General features: G+C 49.6%; 1 protein-coding gene across 1 annotated transcript in view; it reads left to right on the top strand.

The window, feature by feature from the left end:
- ARHGAP35 (Rho GTPase activating protein 35) overlaps positions 1-9,617 on the top strand; it is a 158,463-nt gene extending 148,846 nt beyond the window's left edge. Inside the window, exons 7-8 of the mRNA XM_077131348.1 lie at positions 8,140-8,245; positions 9,154-9,617. Of these exons, the coding sequence (XP_076987463.1) occupies positions 8,140-8,245; positions 9,154-9,511 (464 nt within the window). The 3' untranslated portion in view covers positions 9,512-9,617. The remainder of the gene's footprint in view (positions 1-8,139; positions 8,246-9,153) is intronic.
- Positions 9,618-23,016: the final 13,399 nt, after the last annotated feature.

Here is a 23,016-nt window from a genome sequence, read left to right as displayed (position 1 = left end):
TTTAGCCAAAGGCAATCTTCCTTCTTCTTTGCACCACTGATGGGCCAAGACCCCAGAAACCACCATTACTGTCCAGCGGCAGAAGGAAATGTCTTTGCCGACTAAACAGAACTCATAGCTTCTCCATTGGTGAGTGGCAGAGCGGCAGCAGGCGGCGCGGGGGAGTTGCTAAGAGGGAAAGAAGAGGTATTTATTCCTCTGACCGCAGGACTTTAGTCTCATCTTGCCACAGCCAAACTCAAAAGTTTTAAGCAAGCAGTTTACTCACAACAAAATGCAAATAATGTGGGGCCAGAAATAGAAAGTAGCTACAGATCTGCTTGGCTTTAAGTCCTGGGTCACGAACTGCTAGCAGGTTCCTAGGGAAATAGATTCTGACAGATGCCATCCTGAATTAGTGGGTGCTCCCTCCCTGTCAGACAGCTGCGGGACACAGGGCCCACAGGGTCACCTTTCCATGGTCTCCATTTTCCTTGGTACTCGTTTCCACAACCTGGTACTGCCATTGCCTTATTACCTGCACGGTCTTCCTGGCTCCTGACCTTATCACAGCAACACCAGAGAAGGAACAAGAGCACCTCTTACTGCTGAGACAACTTGGGGTTGCCTGATTCTCCTATCATCACAAGGCACACTCATCTCTAGATGAGTGACAGTGGTGCAGTGCAGCTTCTCTTCTGATCCTGTCATCCAAGGACAGAGGTTCTCCCAGCAGATTCCAGGACAGCTCAGTGTGAGATATGTAGGAATTCTCTTTCTGGAGCCAAGTGTCATTCTACTAAGGCTTATCTCTGAGTAGAACGAAAAAAGACTGGTCCCCACTTGCCCCGAGTCACGGCTGTGGGTCAGCATTTGTCTTGTCTTGGCGCCATCTAGAGGCTTGTAGAATACTGGCACCCAGCAGAATCCCATTGTTTCTGGGGGAACTGCTGACATAGCATCTTTTTGTTTTGGGAATGGGGCTGGGCAGGGGAGTGAGGTGTGAGTGATAGGGAATCAGCTGCCCTTCCTCAGCAGCTTCCACCGGGCTTCCACTGCTGAGGAGATAGCTTCTTGCTGCTTGCAGCTGCCTGGAAAAGGGCGGAGGTTTTCAGCTTCCTCTCTCCGTTTGTGTCTTTCCTGTGACCCAAGCGAGTCAGCTGAAGCCACTCAGCTAAAGCACCATTGCCTTGAACCTGGCAGGAGAGGGGTGGAAGGAGAGGAGTGTCTCTTGTTTTCTCAGTAGTGTCTCTTGTTGACATGGCACCTCTCACAGGCAAATCAGTTGAATGAAGAAGCACAGGATAGCCAGGAGATGGATTTAACTGTGCAAAAGTTAGTATTAAGGGAGCATTATGGGAGGAAGATTTTGAAGCCCAAAAGGTAGCAGTTCTTCCCCTCCTGGCTGGGTTTCTGTGACATCAAATTGACCATCTCTTTACATTTAATACCTAAGAGCTGTTGAGTCCTGTGTTTTCAGGGCTTGGAACTGGTTTCAGATCCCATCACAACAAACATCAAGGTCACTTTCAAATTGTTTTGGTAGCTCCAGAATTTCACAATATAGAACATTGCTGAAAAAGTGCCCACAAAGTAGAGATTTTGTGATTATTCACCAGTTATCTTCCTCCCACATTCAGATAAGATGATGTTTGGGAGATTCTGGAAAGAATAACAGCAGCCATAGCTCACATTGGTTATGTGCTTGCAGGAAGCCTGGCTTGGCTCTACCACACATTTGATTTATACGTCTGCTCTTATTTAGTTCTCATAGTAACACTTTAAGGTAGGTAGTATCAGCATCTCCACTTTATAAATGAAGAAACTGAGGCTCTGGGAGACAACATGCTAGCCACCACTAAGGAGTGACAGGCTGGGGCTTGAACTTCTGTGCTGAGGTGTGGTTCCTGCCCTACACATTTACATCTGCCAGACAGAATGAAGCAAGCTGGGCCAGAAGTGCAAATGATAGGAAGTGAAGTAGAGGCTTTATGGAAGAAGCAGCACCTGAGCTGTGCTTTGTAGGACTAGGATTTCAGGAGGCAGAGAAAAAGGCTTTGTGTTCCCCAGTTCAGCTTTTCCTCATACCTCAACCCAGCTTTCAAGAAGTATTATCCCAGTGTGATTGTGAAAACCTAGTGTCTGATGTTCCTTCTATCTACCTTGTCAACAGACGAGTAGAACATATGGAATAAAAATAAATAATAGGGGGAACAAATGTTAAAATAAATTTAGTTTGAAATGCTAGTGATCAATGAAAGGGAGGAATAAGGGGTATGGTATGTATAAATTTTTTTCTGTTTTTGTTTTATTTCTTTTTCTGATAGATGCAAATGTTCCAAGAAAAAAGAAAAAGAAGTATTGTCCCATATCTTGTTCTTTTCCTTTGTGACACCCTCCCCACCTATTTGTCTGTGGCCTCTCCAGTCCAGCCAGTCTCCCACAGACTCTCCCGTGTCCTGTAGACATTAGTGCTAGAAAGTGCCCTCCAGCTAGTTATGCTCAGTCCAGGAGTTCTGAGCCTGAGGGTCTTTGACTCCAGGGACCTCACTAACCCCCTGTAGCTGCTTGTGAAACTCACCGTCCACATTCTATTCCCATTTGACAGATGCAACCACTGAGGGCTGGGGAAGAATAAATGACTGACTTGCCCAGGACATCAAGCAGACTGGTCTTACTGTTCCTGGGCTCTTGTTCACAGTCTGCCTTGTAACATTGCTTGTCCTGGAATCTTACCTTCCTCTTGTCTGTCCAGATGGCTGCTTAAAGGCATGGGGTGTGTTCCTCCCATCCCAGCACCATGTAATGTCATGGATCTGGATATGAGCCAGTCCCTGAATGGGACAAATAGGTTGTCCCTCCCCTTGCAGAGTTCAGGGTTGTATAGGAGGAGCTACTGAGCAGATTGCTGCAAGGTCATTGCCTCCAAGAGGAAACATCCTGAATTTTCCATTCTGGGCCCCACAGAGCAAGATCTCAGCCTCTGGAGTTGTTTACCACCCCCCCCCCCCCCGCCCCAAAGGGGAGACAGGAATTGGATGTGAGGCACGCCTGTGTGCCTCACTGAAGGGGTGTGACCTTTTCTCGTGGTCAGGGGTGGGTGGTCAGAGCCCGTCAGGGGTATTCCTTTAGGTTTCAAGTTGGGCAGCAGCAAAACCGAGTGTCCTGGGTGCCCAAATCAGTGATCAAATGGTACAACCAGGGCAAGAGCCTTCTTCAAGGATCAGAGTTTCTGACACCAATTTTTCTTTTTGTATATATTTTTTTAAATATGACAACAAACGCAAACATTCTTAACTTTTGATCATTCCATTCTGCATATATAATCAGTAATTCACAATATCATCACATAGTTGCATATTCATCATCATGATCATTTCTTAGAACATTTGCATCTATTCAGAAAAATAAATAAAAAGAAAACAGAAAAAAATTCATACATACCATCCCCCTTACCTCTCCCTTTCATCGATCACTAGCAATTCAATCTTAATTTAACATTTGTTCCCCCTATTACTTATTTTCATTCCATATGTTTTACTCGTCCTGACACCAATTTTATGACCTTGAACAAATCTTCTCCCTTTTTGTGCCTTAGTTTATCTCCCTATAATGGGAGTGTGACGAGCTAGTCTCTCAGGTCCTTCACATTTGGTAATACCCCGGGGGCCTCTGGTTGTCCTCTTTTGTTCCTTTTGAGTTCTTGGAGGTCTCAGTTCTCATTTCCTGTCCATGTCCAGGCTTTGTCTTGATTCACCTGGCTAAAAAATGCCTTCCCTGTACCTTTCTTGCTCTCTCCCTTGAACACCTAATTTCAGAAGTCTGTAGTGTATTAGTAGTTGGAGTGGTGCAAGGGTAGCTCAGTGGTAGAATTCTCACCTGCCATGTGGGAGACCCAGGTTCGATTCCTAGACCATGCACACACACACACACACACACACACACACACACAAAACCTCCGTTTTTGTATTAGCAGATGAGGCCTATGCCCCTAAAATCCCCCACCCTTGCAGCAGAGAGAATTGTTGAGTTTAGAAAGGCCACTGCAGCATGATGGAAGGCAGGAGATACAGAGCAGAGAACTCTGCCTGAGTCCTAGTCCCACCCCTACCACTCATCAACCTGTGTCCTTTGGCTTTGCCTCTTGAGCATGTTTTCTCATCCAGCAAATGGGGTAAAGCCCCAGCCCAACATTCCACTTGGGTACATGGGGAGGAATGCCCAAAGATGAACTGTGAAGTTCTCCCAGCATTGCTGGTGCTGTCCAAGTATGAGAAGTCTTCACTGTCATTACTGCTGTGAAAGGCTGCCAGTTTGAGCACAGATACTGGAAGGAGGAAGTGGTTGGGGTCCGGTCAAAAAGATGTCAACAGAATTGACTTTGGTTTGGGTGTTACAGACATAGGGCCAAACTCTGCACTGGGAGGATCCCTTCTGCCCTCCTTGGTACTCTCCCTCTTCCACAGACAAGCTCAGGATGCTCCTCAGACCTCATGAACTCCTGGACTAAACTGGTAGTGGAGAGAGAAAAGGAGAGTGCAGAAGGAGAACAGCCATTGAAATCCTTGCTAGACACCTCAATGAAGTGGGAAAGGAGCCTGGAGTTCTTGGGAATAGTTCATGAGTTATTACCAAAGCAGGCCCTATAACTCCTCCCTACCCCCACTCTCCAAACCTAAGAAAGAAAGGAAGCAGACAGGCCTTGCCAGCCCTGTTCCCTGCCTCCAGCCAGGAGGACTCAGTGACCTGGCTTTTCAGTGAAGGTGCTGCCATGCAAGTCCCGATTCAAACAAGCACAACTGTGCTAGGGTTGTACAGGCACTTAGGGAAAGACCTGTGCTGAGCTCAGGCTCACATCTGGAAGAGGGCATGATTATTTTATTAAGGTGAAACTTTGAGCCCTGCTTCCCATGTTCTTCAGTACAATCCTCCATCCTCCCTGCAGCAAGACTTTGTCTTTTTTTTTTAAAGTCACTTTATCAAAGTATAACAGCAGAGGGTTTTGAAATTCAGGACCAGAGTATGCCCCAGAGGTTGAACCCTTAAAGTACGTCTTAAGTTCAGAGAAATGAAGCTACTAATGATTCTACATACTTAGTTCCTAAAAATTCTTAGTCATTTCCTAACAGACAAATGTTACTAAACGCTCTCAAGTCAAAAATCTCATCTGGTTTCATACTTATTGACACCCCCCAACAAAATCTCTTTGGCTATCTCCCTACCTGTCTTTTTCTCAGTTTTTGCTTGTTTGTTTCTCTTTATTTTACCCTACCCATCTTTGCAGTGAGAGTCTTATTAGCTCCCAGCTAGCAACAGTTGGTATTGTGTCTAGCCATGAGCTCTTCATTCAGCTTGAAAAGCTCACCGACCCGGCCCTCAGGCCCCATACAGCCCAGGAGACTGGGACTCGGAGATGGTACTTGCCCAGGGTCACACCACTGGTTGGTATCCCAGACAGGATTCTTTTTTTTTTTTTTTTTTTATCTGTTGAAAAATGTATTTTTAAATTTCGTAAGCATTAAAAAAAAAACAACTGTACCCTTCCCTCCTCCTCATGCAAACAGCTCTCAAATGAGATTCTTCAAATTTTACGTTCTTTCCATTCTGGCTCGTTCTTTGCTTCCTCATCATTGGATTCTACTTGGGCAAACAAGGTTTTGGGTTGCGTCATGAAATGCTGGAGAAACCCAGTATGGTTTATCTTCAGCTGCTTTGGCATGCCGCAAAATGGCTTCGCAGGGACTACTGTCATTGGTCTTGTCCGAAGCAGTGTTCTTCGCAGTGTACGAGGACAGAGTGCCCCCGTGGGTTCCAGCGCAGCCATCGTGACCTGGGCCTGCTGCAGGAGGTTCTGGTGTGTGATACTTCAGAGGATCCAGTCTGTCCTTCTCCAGTTGTTTCCTTGTACTCCACTGGCAGGGCTCACGGAACATAGGCAAGGCACAAGGGGTGATGATAGAGTCCTGAGTTAAGGGTCTCGGCTTGTTTTGCCTTTTGCTGGGTTTTAACTATGCATAAGTTTGCTCCCCCCTGGCTCTTGTTGTAGTCGTAATATACTTTAGCCAATCCATTCCCTGTTCCAACCATGATCTGTTTCAGCTTTGGATGCCACAGGCAGCAGACAGCACATCTGTGATGTCTATTTTACATACTCTTTGGAAAGTCCTGCGCTCAAAGAAAACAAGTTTGCTGCTGTCACATCCCCTTTGAACAGATGTACTGGTGACTAGGAGTTTATCATTTAGATTAAAACAGCAATCAATATTGGGAACATGGTGGGAAGACCACAGAGGCTGAAAAAAGTGGCTTATTAAATTGTCGGATGTCCCATAATTTTAAAGTATCATCACCTCCACAAGAAGCAAGGGCATTGCCGTCATATGAAAAGGCCACACAAGAAGTGTCTTATGGGGCAGGCCACAGTGGCTCAGCAGGCAAGAACACTTGCCTGTAGTGCCCAAGAACCCAGGTTCGGTTCCCGGTGCCTGCCCATGTAAAAAAAAAAAAAAGAAGAAGAAGTGTCTTATGTTCATGGTCCTATTTGTAGTGGAATTTAGGATGAACCAACTTAAGCTCTTGATTGGCAAACCTGAGAACAGGGGTCCTGCTCTGAAAAGGATTTTTTTTTCTTTTCTTTTTTGTGGCTGTGTTTCTATAGCTTGACTGCTCTTTGGATACAACTGCAAGGCCTCAGACAGGATTCTGAATCAGGACCTTCTGAGTTGGGTTGTGGGTTCTGAACCACCACACTTCCCTGCCTCCCTCCCAAAGCCTCCCTGCACCTCCCTACCTGTTCCTGGCCATTGAAATACTGTCTGTCCTTCCTACTCTCGCTCAAGCCAAGCTCCTCATGCTGCTTTCCCAGACTGAGACCGTCCAGTCACACATCTCCTTCAGCAGAGGTTCTTAACTTGGAGGCCATGGGCTTCCCATAGAACAGGGTTTGGGGGGCATGGGATGGGGGACCCATGAACCTCCAGAGATTGTAGCAGAATTATACATGTGCATGTTGGTAGGTCCTTAGTTCTCATCCATCTCAGAAGATCCCTACCCTTCTACTCCCATGAGAGATGCCAACTCCTTCATCAGACCCTTCTGGGGGTCTCTGAGCCCTGGAGTCCTGAAAATAGCCTTCAGTTCCAAGTAGTAGTCATTGGGGCTTCTTTCCATGCTTAGAGAAATCTGTCTCGGCCAAATCCAGCCCCCAAAAGGACTCTGGACATTGTTACCTTCCTAGCGGGACTGGCCCTCCAAAGTGAAGGTCCACCCTGGAAGGGAACCCAAGAGGACCCTTGGGCAGCACAGAGGATGTGGCTCAGGTGCATAGCCAGACAGACAGGGTTTGATGCCCAGCTCAGCAGCTTCTTAGCTCCATGACCTTTGGCAACTAATTCAAATTCTTTGGGCCCAGATTCCTCATCCTCAAAATGGGGTAACAGTCCCTACCTCATAAGGTATGAGGATTAACTGACCTAGGCCTAGCATGCATTATGTACTTTATCAGTGCTTACCTATTTTCATTGCTCTTGGTACATTAGGACCCCACGGTGGTCAAAGGGTGGGCGATAGTTTGTATGGGCGGGGGTTGGTGGGCAGATTTGTAATCCCTTTGAAGAACTGCCTAAGAATTCCCCCACTGTTCACACCAGCTCCTCTACCAGAGTTGTGTGTGGAGGGTCTCTGTGTCTCTAGGAAAAGGACACCCCTGGTCTCGTGATGGACTCTCTCCCTAGACAGTCTACGTCGTGGGTAGGGGCAGCACTCACCTGTCTGGTCAGAAAGCCGACAGGCTCTCTGCATTGGGATGCCTGTCTCTAGGGGCAACTGGATGAGCAAAGAATGGTGCTTTTTATGGTGGAGTCTCTCTGGATCAGTCAATCTCGGGTGGAGGGGAGCCAGGAAGTCCCAGGCACACAGGATTCTCCTTCAGCAGGGGCCTGGCCTCTGAACCCATGCCCCTGCCAGGTGTGCCAGCCTTGTACACAGACTGAGGGATGATGGATGGAGCTGGTCTTGTCTATGAGTCCTGGGCTGGCCCTCGGAGAAAGTCCAGCATAGAGCGCTCCACTAGGTGGCTGCCAGCCTATTGGCTTCCCCACCTTTGAGCCATAAAACACCCGCCAGCCTTGGCCATGAAAGTGTTTTTTTTTCTTTCCTCAGAAATCAATGACCGGGAGCAGAAGTTACATGCCCTTAAAGAGGTACTAAAGAAATTTCCAAAGGAAAACCACGAAGTCTTCAAATATGTCATCTCTCACCTAAACAAGTATGTTGCAGGGCTTTCTGGTTGATCTGTCCTTCTGTGAAAATCAAAGCAGCATTCGGGGTCAGTTCACAGCAGATTAGGTCTGCCTTGGGGGCAAGGGCTGCCCCCTCTGTTGGGGCACAGCTGGCTCACCCACTTAAGGAGCATCCTTAGTCTTTTGGTCTCCATCCTTTTTCTGAAGAGGCCAGAGGAGCTCATTTGTACTACATGGTGCTCACAGCACCCAGTGGGGGCTTCTCTTAGAACCTGTGACCCTCTGGTAAGAATGCTTCCAGAAATCTGCCCTTGAATCAGAAAAACTTAAGAGCCTCCCAAAGTCATCTCACCAATACTAATATTTCCAAACTGGTGTGTGACAAGGCACTGTGCTGTGCTGGGTATGCTGAAAAGTAAAGCCTTGAGTCAGGTAAGGTGGGCGGTACAACAAGGAGACCTGATGAACTTGAGTATTTACCAAATCTGTGTGAGCCCAAAATGGGCTTGTTTTCAAGGCAAACCTATTAACCTCTTGACAGAGGAGATTTTATGGGAGACACACACAGAGTCCACATAGCCCAAGCCCATCTACTCTTGGTGTCCTGGGTGAGTCCATGTAGTTGGGGTATCCATCGTGGTATCTGGGGGCCTCCGGTGAGCCAGGTGCAGGGTCTCGGATAGTCTTCATGTGCAGGGGCCCTCAGTGCAGCTCCTGAGAAGCTTGTTATGGGGAGACACTGGCAGGGCAGAGGAGCATGGAGGTCTTTGACTTCCGGATCCAGATTGGGGGACAGAGAGTGGGCTAATGGTGTTTTTGTTTGAAGCCCAATGTTCTCAGGTGGGTGCGGCCAGAATGAATGACGGTGAGCACATGGGGCGGGGCAGAGAGCCTTGGTGGGGGACACTGACCATGGGCTTGGTGTCACCTGCAGAGTCAGCCACAACAACAAGGTGAATCTCATGACCAGTGAGAACCTCTCCATTTGTTTCTGGCCCACCTTGATGAGACCTGATTTCAGTACCATGGATGCCCTCACAGCCACGCGGACCTATCAGACAATCATTGAACTCTTCATCCAGCAGTGCCCCTTCTTCTTCTACAATCGGCCCATCAGTGAGCCTCCTGGTGCCACGCCCAGCTCCCCCTCAGGCATGGCTTCCACCGTTCCCTTCCTCACCTCCACACCTGTCACCGTTCAGCCGTCACCCCCCCAGTCACCTCCGCCCACCCCCCAGTCCCCCATGCAGCCACTGCTCCCCTCCCAGCTTCAAGCTGAACATACGCTGTGAGCCACCATGCCTGGGACAAAAAAAGAATCAGTCTTCTCTCTGGGACAGGGTGGCATTTGTCCTTGAACAAAACAAGTTCACTGGGGGCCAGCCCAGGGTGGGAGGGTGTTCTCTCTCTCCTCTCAAGATCTCAGCGGTACCACCAGCCAATGCTAAAATAGGCTGGGCCATCAGGCATCCCGAGCCCAGCACTGCACTCGCTCTGGGGCTGGCTGGAGGCAGGATCCTGAGGACCTGCCCCAGGACTTGGACCCCTTTGAGGACTGAACAAGTCAGGCAGTGGATCCCATAGTCCACCGTGACCCTTACCGCCCCCTGGATCACCTGCTCCTACCTGCCTGCCTGTCTGTGCACACCAGCCTTGGGGCATCCTGCCTAACTGCTTGTATAGAACCCACTGTTTGGACAGTGCCCTCCCTGGCCTCTGCCAGGTGAAGGGGGATATTGTGAGATTTGGGCCTGGCCCAGAACAAGGGCACACCCCTGAAGAGAACACTTCCCGTCAGTTTGTCTGTCTCTTCCCATCTCCCATATTTGCAGCCCCACAGATGCCGGGGTATAGGCTGTCTAGCAGCCCCCTTGGGAACATGTAGGCCTCGGCTCTGAGCTCCCAGGTAAAATGCTGAGGCCATCAGGATGAAGAAGACAGCTTTGTGCCTGGGCCTGGAGAGAGTGTGCGGCACCCCTGTTGTCCCCCACTTTGCAGATTATCTCAGCTTTGGGGACACATTCCCTTTAAAATAAAGGGACACTGGAAGAAAAATGGAAAAATCCCTCTGAAAGCTTAAAAAAAGGAAGAAACCACAGCAAGGAAACTACAGACCTCAAGCTTCAACTCTTCCCACCTCCTGGGAGGCAAGCAGGCAGAAGGTGGTCCTTGTCCTTGTGACAGTAAAACAGGGGTGCCCGGGAGTGCTTGCCTGAGAGCCTGTCGGGGCCCCACTTAGGTTTTATTCTCACATCCCCCTTTGCCTAAGAAGGGGCCTCACACCCTTGGTGGGGAGAGCCGAGGAAACTGTCGGACCAGCTTGGATTCTGGTCTGCCTGGAATCACACTACATGGCTATGGGAACACTACCCGTGTGTGTGCACGTGCAAGAGTGTATGTGTGTGTGCAAGAACGTGTGTGCACGTGCAAGAGTGTGGATGCATTTGCCTTTGGAGATGTGAGTGTTGAAGGAATGCAGATGTGCTTGGGGTCTTGAGTGTTTTGTATTGAAATGGAACTCCCCCAGGGAGTGGGCAGCAGGGGTATTTGTGGGAAGTGGGTGGTATGGGGGAATCCCTCTGCCTTGCATCTGAAGCTGGTGGTCTGCTGGCACTGGCCAAGGAGCCCAGAGGAGCTAAGGGCACAAAGGCAGATGGAGTTATCCAGAGGGCACTGTGCCTGCCAGCTCTTCTCACCACTGTCTCCCTACCTGGGAATTGGTCTCCCCTCTGCTACCTGGCCTCTCTGCCCCCCAAACACAGCCACACACTGAGACTGCTACAAATACTGGCTGTCCCCCAGCATGTCCTCAGCAGGACAAGCCTGACACTGAGGTACCCTGGGCCTGGGGGAAGCTGAGGACGGGTCCCACACACCACATAGTCCTCTGGGTCTCTTTGCACTTTAAGAAACAGGATCTGTGGTTATGTCCCTGGGATGCCCGGCATCAGGTGGCTTGACAAAGATGCTTCCAAACACTCCCCAGCCACCCCCATCCCCCAACGCTTCATTTTGGCTGTCAGAGCAAAGTAAGTCGTTGACTCACAGAATTCTTCCTCTGGATAAGTTGGATGTCTTTCTACCAACCTAGCTGTGTCTCTAGTTCTTATATGGCAGTATAAGGTGCGTGGAAAAACCAAATGCCTCCTGCTAGTTTTACCACCTCTTTAAGAACACAAATTTTAAAACAACCCAAGGTACACAAATGTTTTAGGTAAATGTAGGATAATGGGTTGTTTTCTCTTCTAGTGGACCCACACCTGAAACTTTAGGTCAGGAGATGGCTGGAAGGCAATGTTCGAGTTTCTTTTCATTTTGACTGAGGTTGTGGCAGACAGGTTGTTCTCTCACACTCCTGGAGCTGCAAGCCCCAGGCAGATGGAGGAAGTCACATACACCATTCCTCTCCTTACCTTTTCCTAGGCTGTACTCACCAGCCTTCATGGTTTGGGGGCAGGGGTGAGACCACCATCCCTCATGTGAACCCACCGCCAGCCTGACCTTGCCGCCTTTGTGTCCTCCACCCTGGAGCCTGGTCTTGCACAGGACCTTCACCAGCCTCTGTCTCTCCTGCCTTTCCCATCCACCGCCATTCCTGAGTCACACGGATGCATAAACTGTAGTTGATTTTCTGGGGGTGGGGGGTGGGCGTTGGCAGGGAACTGTCCTGAGAAGGAACACCTGTGCTTTATCCCCTTTCTCAGGCTTTGGGGAGTGGCCTGTAGTTTCACTGCACCCACCATCTAGCTTGGGCGCTGCAGGGCCCTCTGCACAGGCGTTTCCCTCCCAGGCGCCTGCTTCGCATCCTCCAGAACTTAACAGGCAGGTGGGTATTGTGACTCCAGTGCCAGAAGAGCCACAGTGGGCTGGAGCTTCCAGGGTCCCTCTTGTTCCTCTTTCCTCTGCTAACTCTTCAGTCTCTTGTCCTTTGCTGCTTCAGGCTGACTTGGGGATGGTTGGGACATTGTCGTTATATCTTTTCTGGGATGGCATTGCTGGCCCTGGGTTCCATCAGCGCAGCACTCACACCACATGAGCACCCAGCTAGGACCCATGGAGGAGAGCTGGGGAGTTTGTTGGGACATGCTGGACTTAAGTGGAACAGTACCCGTCACCCTCATCCATGCTCTAAGCCTGGAAAGTGCCCACACAAATGAGTCTCACTTGAGCTACTCTGCAGCCCCTCAGAACTGAGGGTGCAGGTCTTAACCTCGGACAGAACGGGCTCCCATGGGGCTTGCTCCATTCCATGCAGCAAAAGAATGGTGTTTGCGTGGGGCGCCTTATCCACCCATCTAGAGAATAGGTAGCTTGTCAGTGGGAAAGAGCACCCCTTGATTGTCAGTTTACGCCTGGTTCTGGATTCGTCGTGTCTGGGGAGTAGGCATAGGGGAGGGGTTTTAAGTTCACTGAGTTCTTGGCTTGTGTTGCATGTTGGGTGTCCACACATCTTATCACCTTGTTCTACCTTTTGCTGTTTAAGGAATACTGAGGTAAACATCCACCACTTCTGGTGGTCTGTGCTCTTCAGCACCCCACCACCACGTTGGGTCTTGCTTAACATAGGAAGCGAGCTGCCAGGTAAGATTTTTCTAGCAGAACGTGCTTGTCTCTGCCAGGGTGGGATGTGGGAGAACACAGGCCACCAGAAGTGGTGAATGCCCACCGGCCAGAAGAGAATGGGAAAGAGACTGTTCCCTCTCTGACCCTTTGCCTCAGCTCCTCCTGATCTTGGGGGAGCAAGGGACCAGGAGGCTTGACTTCCCTTAGACTTAAAGGTGTTTCATTTGCAAACCTGAAACTTACATAAAGCAAATTGCTGCATCTTCTCAAAACTTATGTCCCTCTGTGCCCCCTGCCCCCATTCTTCTCCTGGGTAGAAGGGCCATGCTTCTCTGTGGGTGTTTGCTAGAAAAGGTAGTGGGGCTGTGACTACAGAAATGCGGGCTTGTTGCTGCTGGGCACTCTTTCCAAGAGAGGGCCCCAAAGGATTGGGGGAGTTTCTGGAGGACCAGGGTCTGTCACTCCCTAATTTTTAATTGTAAGGGACATGGTGTGCCATGGCACATGTGACCTCTGTGTCCAGAGAGAACGGATGGGAGAGAGCCCAGAGGGCAGCAGCTTGTGACACACCACGGGTGAGGGCCCACTTAAGAGCAGTCACACCACTCACTCTCCAAGCTTCTGTTCACTTCCTGCAGGCAGTGGATGTGGGAGTCGCCGTCATTCCTCTTGACAGGCACAAGCCATTTGTTTACTCTCGGGGTGAGAGGATGGAGTAAGGCACGTGTGCCAGACACCTGAGTCCCATCTAGGACGGGTGCCGATTCCACTAGAGAAGGCATGACTGGAAAGCCTGTTCTCCTCTGCAGGGGCCCTGGGCCTTCCCACAGCCACACCTGCCACCGTTGTCTTGGGCAGGGATGGGGTCTTTCATCAGCTGCCTACCTGCCGGCTCTGCTCAAGGGTCAGGGTGACCACCCCAGCTCCCACCCTACCCCGGCCCTCGTTTGTTAAAGTCAAACACAGGGATGATGTTACACTTTCAATGTAGTCAAGACAGGGCATAAGTTATTGTTTGTACAAAAGAATCATGTTCCCTGTGTACATTAAAAAATAAAGGAAATGTCTCTGAATTGTATGGGAATAAAACTTGTTTGAAAATTTGGAATAGTGCTGCTGCCAGCTTATTTTTCTGGTACTTGTATTTTCACATGTTAAATGATCTTTATATATGTTGAGTTAACAAATATTTTGAGTTTCCTGAGAAAAACAAAAATATGAATGGTATTGAAATGTGTTAGTAGTCTGGCCATATGCCCGCAACTCTGTTTCACAGCAAAAGTGGAGAACTGTGTGTCAAGAAAATATAACAGTTATTTCTTTTGTATTTTAGGGGCTTTAACCAGGACATCCGCTAGTTGGTGTTAGGAATGTTTGCTTAATTTCCAGACTTGTTTTTAAACACATCGTGGGTTTTCCGAGGCTCCAAACTGATTAGTGCATGGTCAGCTATGAACTAAGGCTGACGCATCTCTGGCTGAGGTGTTTTTGTTTGGTTTTGTTTTTTAAAATCATGTATTTGCTACAAAGTATTGTACTTGTCTCAATGGGAATGGTGTGAAAACTGAAAAGGCCTTATGTGACATGTATCATAGTTAATAAATCAATCTTGTAAAAAAAACAAACCTGAGAGATTGAAGGTGGCCACTCCCCTGGGCCATGCCCCACCCCAGCTCGCCTTCAGTGCCACCCCAGCTGCTCTCCCCGCCGGGCAGGGCGCTGGGCCTCAACAGGAGGCAGCAGGGGCAGGAGGGCCCCACTGACCCGGGAGAATGTGGTTTGAGCGCATCTGGGCCATAGGGGGTGCCTGGAGTAGAAATCCCTGACCACCCCAGGAGCCCCTGCCCCAGGGATGCAGGAGCCACTTCCTCCCTCACCCCAGCACTTACCTTTTGCTTCCTGCCTCTCCTGTAGCAGAATGAGGGGTTTTCCCACAATCTACCCTTTATTTCTGTGGTTTGGTTTCACTTGGGCTCGACTGAGTTTTAGGCCTTTATCCAAAGCACCACCCTCAGACCTCTGTTGCCCAGGGACTCAGCAGGCTCAAGGATCCCTCAGTTGGCAGCTCCTGGGCTTCTCTGGTGCCACCTCTTGCCCCAGCCAAGGCCACACCTGTGCCGCTGGGAGTCCTGGACTCTGGGGGAGAGGCAGTGGATGTAACAGTTCCAGAAGCAGGGTCTGAGGATCCTCAGTGCCAGGAAGCAGCCGGCCTCAGGCCCTTCTCTCCAAAGGAGTGGCTCAGGGCTGAAGCCCAGAGGCAAAACCCAAAGGCCAAACCTGCTGCTGGTGCTGACTTTGGGCTCAGAGACACCGGTTCTCAGAACCCAAACGAACACAGAGCAGGCAGCCTGTCCTCACTGGTGTCGGCCACCATTATTCATGAAGGGACCTCCTGGGGTAGAGGCTGGCTGCCTCTGAAAGATAACCCCTAAAAGTTTTTTTTAAAAGCTGCTCTCTCCTTGCCCTTCACTTGCCCTTCACAGGCCCTGATTTGGATTCACCTAAACTTTGATAGGACACCCCGACATGGCCTCTCTGCCCTGGATCTTGACCCTTCCAACCCATCTTCATACCCCAAAGTTATTCTGGGAAGATGATGTAGCTTTGCATTCCCTATGGCCCTGAGGGGACCAATTCAGCATAGAACCTCCTTCTTTCCCATCCTGGGCCCGTGGCAGACACATCTGCTTGATTGATTGTAGCATTCTCTCCCATAGCACTCACAGTCTGTCTACGCCTCTGAGCAGCCATTTCCCATTGCTAGAAGCTGGCGCTGGAGGTGGTGCCTCTTTGCTTCTGTAACACCCAGGTGCCTCCTGTGTGCCAGGCACTTTGACATCAAGCAGGGATGCCTTCACTGGGGCCACCCTGCCACTCTCTCCCCCTTCTCATCAGGCTCCCCAGCATCAGACAAAAGCCTCCCCATTCCTCAAACACAGTGAGTGGCTTCCCACTTCCAGACCTTTGCTTGTGCCGTCCTCTGCCTGGAATTCCTTCTGTCCACCCTCCCCCAAACACTTCTCAAATTCCACCCTGTACTTTAAAGCCACTCTTCCTTTAGAAATTCTTCCCTGACTCTTCACACATTGATCCACCCAACATGATTTACCTACTGTGGGCCAGACCCTGGCTGAAGGTGAACCCCCATAAATTCCCAGATACTTATCCAACCTTTAAAAAAAAAATCACAGAATCTTCCAGTATACAGTTGGCACTCAATATATGTGCTGACTTAACCCTGCCTTTCTCTATAGCTCTTGATGTTCAAGTCTTGGATACTGGTACCTCTCAGCTACTATCACCCAAGTTGGGAAGTTTAGGGGGGGCAGATGCTGTTCGCCCGGATACCCAACAAAGTGCCCTGCTCCCAAACCTCGCCCCTTTCCTCTACCACTGCCACCCTGCCTCCGGTCCCACCCTCCCGCCCTTCCAGTGGCAGCCAGAGAGAGCTTTTCAAAACTCGGCACTTTCCTAGGCTCCCCAGTGTCCCCAGGGGAGAGCCCTGCACCTTGTGCCCCTGCCCCCCACCCCAGCTTTCCTTGCACCCCTCAGTCTTTGGCACGAGCTGTTCTCTCCATCCGGGCACCCTGCTCCCCTCCATCTGCCCACCTTGCTAACTCCCTCCTTTAGAGTCCAGTTATTCCTTAGGAAAAAGCTCTCCATGAACTCCAGGCCAAGATGGATTCCTTCATTACATGCTTGCAAAGAAAAAAAAAGTTATAAATTTTTATTATGGTCACATAACGTTTCCCATTTGAAGTATACATACAGTTCAGCAACATTAATCAGACTCAGTGTTGTGCTGCCGTCACCACCACCCATAAGCAAAGGTCCCTGCCCTCATGGGCCTGACATCCTGCAGGGAAAGACAAGCAAGGAAATGTCCACCATCGTGGAGGAGGGAGGGCAGGGGGCAGGGCTCTCAAGAGTGGCTAGAGAAGCCCGCCCTTGAGTTGGTGACAATGGGCCTGGGGGGGGGGGGGGGGGGAGACAAGGCCCTCACCTTGAGTGCAAAACTTAAGGAGCACACAAATAATAGATTCAAGATGAATCTGTTGTAATGCAATGTTTTAAAATACTAAATTCATGAAAAAAAAAACACGATGAGCAAAAAATGAGCATTTAAAGTAAAGGCGAAATCACTAACAATGGCCTCCCTATCCGTTTGGGAGGCTGAAGCGCTAGGAAACCTTGGTAATGCCGAGCCGGGACGAGGGGACCCTGCAGGCTTAGACCAGCTTGGGGGGCAACGAAAGTGGAGAGAAGAGGTGGGATGTTGGATAGCTTGAGGGTCAAGGCGACAGGGTTGCAGAAGGCTGGAGGTGGCTGTGAGAAAAAGGAGGTGAAGAGTGCTACGGGATTGTGAGAGCTGTTGATTTCGGTCTGTTTCCCCCACCCGCTGTCCGGATGCTCCTGGGAGCCGGGCCCCAGGCGGTGGCTGCGCCCTGTTGCTCTTGCAGCCACCAGGGGGCAGCAGAGCGCCATCCTGCCCAGCCCTGTGTGGGCCTGGGGAGAGTCAGGAGCCAGTGCTGGTGGGATTTTAGGGAAGGAGGGTCCTGCATTCTATTGTAGGAATGCGGGCTTAGAAGGAGTAATGGTGACTGGGGAGAAGGCGGGTTCTGAGGAATGAAGTTGGAATCGAAGTGTCAAGAAGCAGGGGAAATGAGCTACTATTCTTGTCATTTCATCCATCCACCCATCCTTCCCTCCATCCACCCAGCCAGCCACACGAAGACAGAGGCCAGGTCACAGCGTCTTGTAGGGCAAGAGAGTAAGCTCGAGTTTTGTCCTGAGAGCACTGGGGAGTCATGGAAGTGGTTTGAGCAGGAAAAGACAATGTCAGATCTGCAGGAACCAGAGGAAGGAGAAGAAAGTAGGGAAGCAAGAGATACAGGCTCAGCAGGGAAGGTGCCTCCTGTGTGAGGGCTGATGAGGGAGCAGATGACACAAGTAAGAGTCATGATAATAGCCGACAATTATAGGGAACTTCCAAGGTATGCAGCCATGTTTTAGTCGCTTTCCATGTGTCACACCCTATTGTAGGTAGAGTCATCTCTCCCATTTTCCAGAAGAAACTGAGACACAGAAGGGCCAAGTAATTTGTCCAGTGTCAAGCTAATGAGAGGGAACCAGGATTTGACCCAGATGGCTCCTCAGTAACCCCCCTGGTGCTGCCATCCCAACACATCACGAAGTGGGGGTGTTAAAGCAGCAGAAATGGATTCTCTCACAGTTCCAGAGGCCAGAAATCCGGAATTGAGGTGTCGGCAGGGCTGGGCTCCCCCCAGAGGCTCTGGGGCGAATCCTTCCCGGCCTCCTCCAGCTTCTGGGGTCTCCGGGCATTCCTGGGCTGAGGACCACGTCACCCCAGCCTCTGCCTCCAACTTCACATGGCCTCGTCCTCCGTGTGCATCTGTCCCGACTGTGTCTTTTAGGGACATTTTTCATTGGCTTTAGGACCCTCCTGGCTAATCCAGGGTGACCGTATCTCAAGATCCTCTACTCTGCAGAGACCCTTTTCCAGATGAGGCCACGTGCACAGATCCCAGTGGTTAAGACATGGACAGATCTCTCTGGGGACCACCATTCACCCCTCGACAGCCTTTAACGGTAATCCTATGGTTTTCGTCATTGCCTGATTGGCGTTCTGTGACTGCAGCTCTGTCCGCTTAGAACCACTGTCTGTACCCCAGCAGGGCAGCTCTGGGGCTGGAGGGAAGCGAGGTGGGGGGAGGCTGGCAGGAAGTGGACCCTCAGTAATTGCTGGTGGCATCTCGTCAGGGCCCCCCGTACCCACCCTGCTGCCTCCCCAGCTGCTGCCGGCCTCTGATCCCTTCCCCAGAGGAGCTCTGTGGGGTGGTGGAGGGGAGACGTGGGCTCCAAATCTCGGCCCGGTCACTTTCTCTCCGTGGGCGGGGGCAATCTTGCATTGGGAGAGGCAGACGCCCTGGGCCCTGGCACCTCAGATGGCCCAGACAGGGCAAGGCTGGGGCCAAGAGGCCAGGCAGGAGGGAGGGGGCTGGGCAGGGGCCTGGTGGGTGGGGCCCTTGTGTGGGGCGGAGTGGGGGGGAGAGGATGGATGACAGACCCACTACACCTGGGCCAGGGGACACATCTCCTTGACAACCTGGGTCTCTGGAATTCCCACCTCCAACAGACTGGCTCTGAGGGACCCCTCAGTACATGTTTGCAGAGTGCTGGAGTGAAAGCAGGACAGTGGTGGGTCAGACACGTGGTAGAACTTCCCAAGAACTTAAAGCCTGGGGAGACGTTGGAGGCACAAGGGAGCAGCAGGTCTGTCCCAAGAGGTCTCAAAGGAGGTGACATCAGTTATGGGGGATTTCATCACCCTCTTGGACACCCCCTTGGGAGTTCAGATCACTTGCTCCACAACCTGCTTCTTGCCTCAGTTACAGTGGCTCCACCCTTCCTTGGACTGTCACAGCCCCTGGCACCCCTTCTCTTTCTGCAACTCCCACAGCCAGACACATCAACTTAGCCCTAGGAAGGTCTCCAGAACCTGACCACTTCCCACCTCTGCTGCCACCTGCTCCTGCCACCCTCACCTCCCGTCTGGACCTTCACCTCCTCCTGGGGCTCCCAGCTTGTGACCTTGCGCCCCCGCCCCCCATAGTCCATTTTCCGCCCAGCAGCTGAATCAGATCAGATCTCTCCCCAACCTGATCCCATCCAGTTACTTCTGATCTTGAGCCCATACAAAGCCAAATCTCTCACCTCAAGTCCCTACCCGGTGCAGCCCACCCTCGTCCCCATCTCCTTGCCTTCCTCTCTCCCTGCTCCCTCCATTCCAGACACATGCAGACTTTTTTTGCTTTCAGTTCCTCCATCCCACCTCAGGACCTTTGCACTTGCTCTTTTGCTTTCCCCCCTGCTCGGAGCACTTTCCCCATAGGTTCTTTTTCTTCTTTCATAGTTCACAGCAGGTGTGTTTGTTTCCCATACACCACCCTAATATTAACACCTTGTGTTAGTGTCGTACATTTGTTATAGTTCGTGAAAGAATATTCTTTCTTTCTACTTATAATATTAACCCCAGTCCATCATCCACATCAGAGCTTCACCATGTTATAGTCCCATGTTTTATCTTCTAACTTTCATTCTAGTAACATACATGACCCAAAGCTTTCCCTTTCAACCACATTCACGTGCATAATTCAACACTGTTAATTACACTCATAATAATGTGCTACCATCACCATCACCCATTTCCAAACCTTTACGTTCAACCGACAAAAACATTCTATACAAATTAAGCAGCAGCTTTCCATTCTCTACCTCAATTTATCCCCAGTAACCTGAATTCAAGATTCTAACTCTATCATTAGTTTATATCAGTGAGCTCATGCTATATTTGTCCTTTTATGTCTTGCTTATTTCATTCAGCATGTCTTCAGGTTCAGCCACATTGTCACAAGCTTCAGGACTCCATCCCTTTTTATGCCTGAATAATATTCCACTGCATATGTAATGCCACATTTTGTTTATGAATTAGTCAGTGGATAGACACTGGGCTGCTTCCATATTTGGGCAATTATGAATAATGTCTGTTCAAGTCTGTTTTGGTTTGCTAAAGCTGCCAGAATGCAATATAGCATAAACAGAACACATTTAAAGAAGGAACTTACTGCATTGCAAGCTTATAGTTCTAAGCTTTGAGCTGTATAAAGAAAAGAGTTCTAGATCAAGTGAACAGAAGTCTAACTTGATTTACAAAAACACAGAGTCATGGCCTCTTAATCAATTTCCAGACTTGAGACAGTTTACAGACCCAGAGCCCCTTGAATGAAGGGGAGGCCAGGTCCCTTTGGGGGAGAAACCTGTTACACTGCCACAAATTTATACTGCTAGTCTTCCTCCAAGCCTTCCCCAAGGAAATCTATAGCCTTTTACCAGGGTAACTGTGCACTGGGGAAAAGAAAATGATCAGATATTTGGGGGATTATTAGACACTGGTTCAGAAGTGACATTAATTTCAGGGGACTCAAAACGTCACTCTGGTCCACCAGTCAGAGTGGGGGCTTATGCAGACCAAGTGATGATGGAGTTTTAGCTCAGATCCGTCTCACAGTGGGTCTTAGTGGGCCCCCGAGCCCATTCTATACTTATTTCCTCAGTTCCAGAATGCGTAATTGGAATAGACATACTGAGCAACTGCCAGTATCCCCACAGTGTCTCTCTGACTCATGGAGGGCTATTATGGTAGGAAAGGCCAAGTGGAATATCTACTCTTCACCCTATGTCATAACCTTATCTGCAGGAATTTTTATTATTTCTCCCTCCCACAAGACATCACACTGGTCCATTATATTGATGACATCATGTTGATTGGACCTAGTGAGCAAGAAATAACAACTGCTCTAGAATTAATGGTAAGGTATTTGCATGTCAGGGGATGGGAAATAGAGCCACTAGAACTGCCCTTACCTAGCGAACTCAGAAGCAGTACTGGATTCCTGGAAGGATTGCAGAGATTACTGCCACTCTAAAAGACTTGAAGGATGCAGGGGTGGTGATTCCTACCACATCCCCATTCAACTCTCCGGTTTGGCCAGTGCACAGAACAGATGGGTCTTGGAGGATGACAGTGGATTATCATAAATTCAACCAAGTGGTGACTCCAATTACAGCTGCTGTTCCAGATGTGATATCATGCTTGAGCAAATCAGTACATCCCCTGGTACCTGGTATGCAGCTATTGATCTGGCAAATGCTTTTTTCTCAATAGCTGTTTGAGAAAAAAAAACAGCTTGCTTTCAGCTGGCAAGGTCAGCAATATACTCTCTCTGTCCTACCTCAGGGGTATATCAACTTTCCAACCCTATTTCATAACGTTGTCTGCAGGCATCTTGATCGTTTTTCCCTTCCGCAAGACATCACATCGGTCCATTATATTGCTGATATGTTGATTGGACCTAGTGAGCAAGAAGTAGCAACTACTCTAGACTAACTGGTAAGGCATTTGTGTGTCAGAGGATGGGAAATAAATCCAACAAAAATATAGGGAACTTCCACTTCAGTGAAATTTCTCGGTGTCCTGTGGTGTGGGACATGTTGAGATATCCCTTCTAAGGTGAAGGATAAGTTGCTCATCTGGCCCCTCCTACGACCAAAAAAGAAGCACAATACCTAGTTGGTCTCTTTGGATTTTGGCAACAACATATTCCTCATTTGGGTGTGCTACTCCGGCCCATTTATCAAGTGACCAGAAAAGCAGCTAATTTTGAGTGGGGACCTGAACAAGAGGAGGCTCTGTGACAGGTCCGGGCTGCTGTACAAGCTGCTCTGCCACTTGGGCCGTATGATCCAGCAGATCCAATGGTGCTGGAAGTGTCAATGGCAAATAGAGATGCTGTCTGGAGCCTTTGGCAGGCCCCTATAGGAGAATCACAACGCAGACCCTTGGGATTTTGGAGCAAAGCCTTACAATCTGTTGCAGATAACTGCTCTCCTTTTGAGAAACAGCTTTTCTTTTGGCCTGTTACTGGGCCTTAGAAGAAACTGAACGCTTGACCATGAGCCACCAAGTCACCATGAGATCTAAGTTGCTTATCATGAGCTGGGTGTTCTCTAACCCACCAAGCCATAAAGTTGGGCGTGCACAGCAGCACTCCATAATAAAAATGGAAATGGTATACGAAATAGGGCCAGAGCAGGTCATGAAGGCAGAAGTAAGTTACATGAGGAAGTGGCCAAAATGCCCATGGTCTGCACTCCTGCCACATTATCTTCTCCTTCCCAGAGCATACACAGATTCCTAGAGAACATCACCCCAGCCCTGCAAGGAATTGCCACCTAGTTGGTACCATAATTAAGTTAATTATGGCCTCTTGGGGAGTTCCTTACAGTGAATTGACTGACGAAGAGAAAACTTGGGCCTTGTTTACAGATGGTTCCGCACGAAATGCAGGTATCACCGAAAGTGGACAGCTGCAGCACTACAACTCCTTTCTGAAGGACAGTGGTGAGGGGAAATCCTTGAAGTTCAAGCAGTGCACCTGGTTGTTCATTTTCTTGAAAGGAGAACTGGCCAGAGGTGCATTTGCATACTGACTCATGGGCTGTTGCTATGGTTTGGCTGGATGGTCAGGGACTTGGAAAGAGCATGATTGGAAAATTGGTGACAAAGAGGTCTGGAGAAAAGGTATGTGGGAAGACCTTTCTGAGTGGGCTAAAAACATGAAGATATTTATGTCCCATGTGAATGAGCACCAGA

This window comes from Tamandua tetradactyla, chromosome 16 (assembly GCF_023851605.1).
Source record: "Tamandua tetradactyla isolate mTamTet1 chromosome 16, mTamTet1.pri, whole genome shotgun sequence".
Taxonomy (NCBI): Eukaryota; Metazoa; Chordata; class Mammalia; order Pilosa; family Myrmecophagidae; genus Tamandua; species Tamandua tetradactyla.
This window is presented reverse-complemented; position numbering and strand designations above follow the sequence as displayed.